The sequence below is a fragment of the Stomoxys calcitrans genome, chromosome 2, assembly GCF_963082655.1.
Source record: "Stomoxys calcitrans chromosome 2, idStoCalc2.1, whole genome shotgun sequence".
Classification (NCBI taxonomy): domain Eukaryota; kingdom Metazoa; phylum Arthropoda; class Insecta; order Diptera; family Muscidae; genus Stomoxys; species Stomoxys calcitrans.
This window is the reverse complement of record NC_081553.1, coordinates 145,299,998-145,306,183: the sequence shown is the minus strand read 5'-3', so window position 1 is coordinate 145,306,183 and position 6,186 is coordinate 145,299,998. Positions and strand designations below refer to the sequence as shown.

Genomic DNA, 6,186 nt, shown 5'->3' with positions numbered 1-6,186 from the left:
TCTGCAGATCTAAAGCCTGCTGTAAACTTTCTTACGGTGGAGTTGATGCCTAGAAACTCCAACTCCTTCATGATTGACGTCGGTTTTACATTATTGAAATCACCTTCAATGTCAATGACGATATAATGTGAATCCCATGGCAGTCGGTTGTACCCACCGGATTGACCCGATGGAATCCTTCATCGGCAAGGGCTGCCGCCTTTTCGTCATGGGAGAGGCACATCCCGGAGTGCCTTCTCCGCACGCTTCTGCTCCGGGGACTGAAAAGAACCCCGGACCCTGGTCCTGTTCGGTTTATCACAACCGCCTTCATCATCGGTCGGTGAGGTGTAACCGGTGCATGGAGTGGGTACATTTCCGATATTGCTCTGGCCTTATATCACTAAGGGTGTATAGTCATACTAAATATATTGCAAGGTGCTGCGAGAACATAGAGAGCAGTGGGTCACAAGCGCCGTCGTCGTCGGATTCTTTGACCCCGACCTCTCCCCTGCGGCAACAGCAGCATCCCAACCCTAATATTCCCAGGTCGGTGCCGAGAAGTGTATCATTTTTGCAACTGAATTGCAACGGTCTCCGTGGCAAGATCGACGAGATTGTGGATTTTATGAGTCGGACGAACATATTGGTTGCAGCAATCCAGGAGACAAAGCTGACCAACACCTGTATCATATGCGGACGATTGTACGATAAGGCCCCCCTGAAACCTTGTTGACCACGTACAAAGCAATTGGCCGGTCAGTTATGCACCGCCAGTGTGATCTCCTCAGCTCTGGGTCATGCAGTGGAACTGCGACAGGCTATCTTCTCAGTTCTCATGTGGACCACCTTCATCAGGAATCAAAGATACTACCTGTGTAGAATTTGACCTTCCCGGCAAACCAGATGCAGCTGCATTAACTCCTACAGAGCAAGGATTGATGCCGGCGTGCAAGATGTATGTCCCGATTGAAACCAGGGACTATACGACACACGTCACCTGTTTAACTGCCCAGCCAGACCCACTCAACTCAGATTCACTCGACTCAGACCCAGAACCCTCTGGACGCACCCCAACTTAGACGCAGAGTTCCTGGATCTTGACACTCAACAGAATCAAGCAGACGAAAGATAGAACACAACAAACGGCTAAAACAACAACAACAATGATATACTGTACCTTCCGCAATAACCACGGCAAATTCTCCCTGGCGGTTACTTTGCCAAAAATTTTAAATACAATAGGTATAAACTTGTTAAATACGAAATAAAAAAAGAAAGAAAAAAGAAATTAGCAAATTTTTATAAATATTTATTAAATTAACTTTAAAACAGATGCACACTATGATCCAGCTGGACTGTGAAACAAAGTCAAATATACAACTAATATACAATTTTTTATATATTATTAATGTCATGCTGCAGAAAAGCCATAAGGCTTCGCGGCAATAGTAAATAAGATGAATTGTTATTTTGAAATTGTATTTAATCAAGTAAAATATGGAAATAAAAAATGTTCATTTCCTCCTTCTCTTCTCTGTGGAAGACCTCCCACTTCTTTGCGACCAAATCATGGCTTTGCTTGTCCAAGAATCCCAATGTGTCCAATGAATCCAATATGTGTCACGTCCCCTTATGAAGACCATTGCCTTTATGAGCTAGGGGATGTCCATCTTTTTCACAAGATCGAGCTTTGCGCCCTCCCAGGGAGCGTGGATACTTCCGACGAGCTCTTTGACGGTATCAATACATTTCGCCGACGCAAACTTTCGCGGGTAACGGACACCGGTACTTAGGTGGGGACACAATACCAGACATGAACCAACTTAGGGGCGTGGTATGGAAAACCAATAAGTATTTTGTAAGTAGCACGGAATTCCTAACATAAAATTTTCTTTTTGATGGTGTCATTGAAGCGTGCAAGCCAGCTTGTGCAGGCTTTGGACCACCCACCAAGACGTAAATTCCAAGACATAAACATTTAAACCTCACGCGCTTTTGCATGCTTCGAAACTGACAGACAAAATAAACAAAACATCTCAGACGGACGGACAAAATAAACAGTAATTTTGATTATTGTCTGTAATTTGATATTTTTTGTCCGAGCCGCTCTACCTCATTATATAAGTCAAAGACTTTTGTTTTTATGACTTCTTACTTCCTTTCAGTAATAGCTTCGTCCTCTCACGATCCGGTTCACCCCATAGGTTTTTCGACGTCCTACCGACTGTCTCGCTGTTCCACAGTGTTGCATGCGGGTTCGTCGCCCGAAGTAAGAAGATAAGTATAGCTATCGTAACGGGCATCATATTGGGTTGGCCAAAAAGTAGTTGCGGATTTTTCATATAGTCGGCGTTGACAAATTTTTTCACAGCTTGTGACTCTGTAATTGCATTCCTTCTTCTATCAGTTATCAGCTGTTACTTTTAGCTTGCTTTAGAAAAAAAGTATATTTGATTAAAGTTCATTCTAAGTTTTATTAAAAATGCATTTACTTTCTTTTAAAAAATCCGCAATTACTTTTTGGGCAACCCAATAGAACTACAAACTCACTTATGCAAAATCAGTGCGGCAAGTGATAGCATGTGGGGAAGATGATGAGACATTGGAGCATTTCGTTTGTCATTGCCCGGATTTCGCTGCTAAAAGACACCGGTATTAAGTTGGGGACACAATACCAGACATGAACCAACTTAGGGCAGTGGTATGAAAAACAATTAAGGATTTTGTAAGTAGCACGGAATTCCTAACTTACAATTTTCTTTTTTGACGTTACTTTTTAGTTATTAGAGCGCACAACAAGCACAATACTGGCTTAGGTGTATGTTCATAGTGGTATGGAACAGATTAGTATCGATCTAACCTAACCTAACCTATGACTTTGATCTCCTTATTAAGATTTTTTTTGAAATAATTGATTTCTGCGGAAGAGAAATAGCTCGTTTCTCTTTTAACTTGATATATTTAGATAGGTGTAGAAAAACCATTTACCATATAATTCTCCATCGCCAAAATCACTTACATGTTACGTTCATTGTGTTTCTGTTTTTGAAATAATAACTACAGCGGTCAAAAAAAGTATTCATCATTAGCAAAATTGATAATAAATTCACTTATTTTGGGTAATTGAAGAAAATTTAAAGTAAACAAATAATGCAGTTTTATGCAATAGTTTATTTTTCGTAATATGTTTTAAAATAAATTCAAAAAATAAATTTAATTAGCGCAAAAATGCAATTTTATATAATAACACCAAAAACAGAACAAAAAAAGTATTCATCATTGATGTGCTATCATCAAAGTCAAATTCAAATATTATTTGGGAATCCCCCTTTTCTGTTTTATTTAGTAAAGGAGGCTTTGCCCTTGACAGCAAATATTTAATTTCATTGAAAATATAGTTTTTGTCAAAATGGGTCGTAAGCAAAACTAGGTTTCTGATGAGGTAAAAGTTTTGATAATAAAACACCACAGGAATGGTTTAACTCAAAAAACTATCAGTGAAATATTAAATAGACCACGATCTACTATACAATCCATCATCAGAAAGTGGACAGAAACGAAAACTGTTGACAATAAACCAAGATCTGGTCGACCAAAAGCACTTTCAGTTGGAGATGTGCGTTGGCTAGTGCGGCAAGTTCAGAAAACTCCGAAGACAAATGCGACCATTCTTCGTAAAAACACTATGGAATATTTAGGGAAGGAAGTTACTACACAAACAATTCGAAATACACTCAAAAGGCATAGTTACAGAGGAAGAACTGCACGTAAGAAGCCCTTTATAAATAAAATAAACCGAGTGAAAAGGCTAAACTTCGCAAAAATGTATGTAAAACAGCCCGAATCATTTTGGAAAACAGTCATTTTTGCAGACGAGAGCAAGTTTAATCTTTTTGGGTGCGATGGAAAGGTCATAGTGTACAGAAAACCAAATACAGAGCTTGAAGAACGAAACACAGTTGCTACTGTAAAACATGGTGGAGGTGGTTTAATGGTTTGGGGGTGTATGGCGGCTTCAGGAGCGGGAAATCTTGAAATTATTAATGGAGTAATGGATCATAAGTATTACATTGACATTTTAAAGAGGAATTTAAAAGATAGTGCTGTAAAACTTGGGCTTGGTAATAACTTTCAATATTATCAAGATAATGACCCCAAGCATTCTGCTTTAAATACCAAGATGTGGATGCTGTATAACTGCCCCAAAGTCATTAAAACTCCTCCTCAAAGTCCCGACTTGAACCCAATTGAACATCTTTGGGAACATCTCGAACGCAAATTGAGAACGCGCAATTTTTCGAGCAAGAGTCAAATGCAACAGGTGATAATGGAGGAATGGACTAATATAGACCAAAATATAACCGCTAAATTAGTCCAATCGATGTCAAACCGTTTAAAAGAAGTTATAAGACGCGGTGGTCGAATAACAAAGTATTAATTTTTTTAAATTATGTTATTTATTTTTTTGTTTTTTTGCAATGATGAATACTTTTTTTGTTTAATTTTTTGTGTTCAGCTGTAAAATGGCCCTTTTTGTTCCAATAAATACTATTTTTTTCTTTAAAAACAATGAAATTGTGTACATATATATCACACAAGCACTACTGCATCATTAGTTTAATATGTTTTTATTCCAATTGTCTTTTGTAGACTTATTAAAAAAAAAACATTGAATGATGAATACTTTTTTTGACCGCTGTATATATTTTGAGAATGTGATATAATTGTAGCAGTAGTTTTATTTTTGCATTAGAGTACATACAGTGTCTTCTCTTTTTGTGACCTTTATGAAGACGACGTATATTTACTTTCATGAAGAATTTATGAAACAAATTTGAATAATTTTGTTTACTCCACGAACGCTATATTCGAGCTCACTGTACTAAATTTTTGATCTATCCAGTAACATTGATGAATGTAGTGAGTATTGACAACTTCTATGAATGTAAATTTTCCTAGCATTTAATTATCCTTTGGTAATATAATGGACCAGCCAAAAACACGACGATCAAAACCGCACGAAAACAAATCACAGTTTAGTAGTGGTTCTTCAGCCCATGCTACAGAGGAAACCATACGTCGGTGACCCTGAAATAATTAGGGATTATTGTAGTTGTAAACATACAAAAAAGCAAGAAAAAATTTACCTGTCGACTAGTTCGCGGCAAACGAGCCACTCTCTGCCCATTTAAATCAAACAGACGTATTTGTCTGTTGTCATGCGGGATTGCTATTATTCCGGCATTCGAAACGGCCAGCCTATTTACAGAAGAATCTGTTCGTATTGTGGCTAAAGCTGAACGCATATTTCGCAATTCCCATACTTTAACGGTGCGGTCGTCGGATCCCGATACGACTTTGTCATCTTTAGAAAAAACGGTGGAAGTAACACTTCTAAAAAGCATAAATAGAGTTTAATTATATACATCACTTCTATTTAACAAACAACATGAGAATATTGCAAAAAAAAAAAAATATAGTAATTTCCAATCAATGGTCACATTAAAATTTTTTAATGCGTGGAATCACGCATTATATTATTAAGACAATCTCGAATCGAACTCATCCCATTCTGAATTTTGTATAATTTATGCGATACAGAAGTTGGGAAATTCTTTTTAAAGCTTGCACATTAGAGTGTCCCAAGAAACAAAACATTTTTTTCTCTTTTCTCCATTTATTATTTCTTTTATTCCCAATATGCAAAATACTAAATATAATGGCGATTGGATGGGTTAGTTTTAAGTGGCAGTCAGACTCACTTAGACGTTTTCGTCCATTGTGATACCACAGGAACAGAAGAAGGATTATGCCTTCTAGTTCCTACCATTGAACCATCCAGACCGGTTAAAAAAGCCCAACAACTTGCGAGAAATGAGAACTTAAAGTGAAACTCCTTCTGACTGCCAATGCGGGACACACACACATAAGGTGTTCTATAGTCTCTTCTTCTTCGATGTCCTCACAGCTTCTGCAAAAGTCGTTACTGGAAACTTTCAGTCTGTCAGCATGTTTTCCGATTAGACAGTGACCTGTCATGACGGACACAATGACTGCGACGTCTGTTCTAGCCAATGACAGCAAAGCGGTAGATCTCTTCAAGTCAATATTAGGCCACATAGTTTTTTAATGCTCATAGCCCCCTCTTTGTGACCATCTATCATTCGTTGTCCTTCGGGTCTGGTCCTGAAAATTTTGCTTAAA

The 6,186-nt window shown here is 37.9% G+C and overlaps 1 protein-coding gene across 1 annotated transcript in view; it reads right to left on the bottom strand.

Annotated features, from left to right (window-relative positions):
• Nucleotides 1-4,685: 4,685 nt before the first annotated feature.
• LOC106088323 (WD repeat-containing protein 37) overlaps nucleotides 4,686-6,186 on the bottom strand; it is a 67,472-nt gene continuing 65,971 nt past the window's right edge. Inside the window, exons 4-5 of the mRNA XM_059362866.1 lie at nucleotides 5,130-5,376; nucleotides 4,686-5,070 (exon numbers count right to left, since the gene is read on the bottom strand). Of these exons, the coding sequence (XP_059218849.1) occupies nucleotides 4,945-5,070; nucleotides 5,130-5,376 (373 nt within the window). The 3' untranslated portion in view covers nucleotides 4,686-4,944. The remainder of the gene's footprint in view (nucleotides 5,071-5,129; nucleotides 5,377-6,186) is intronic.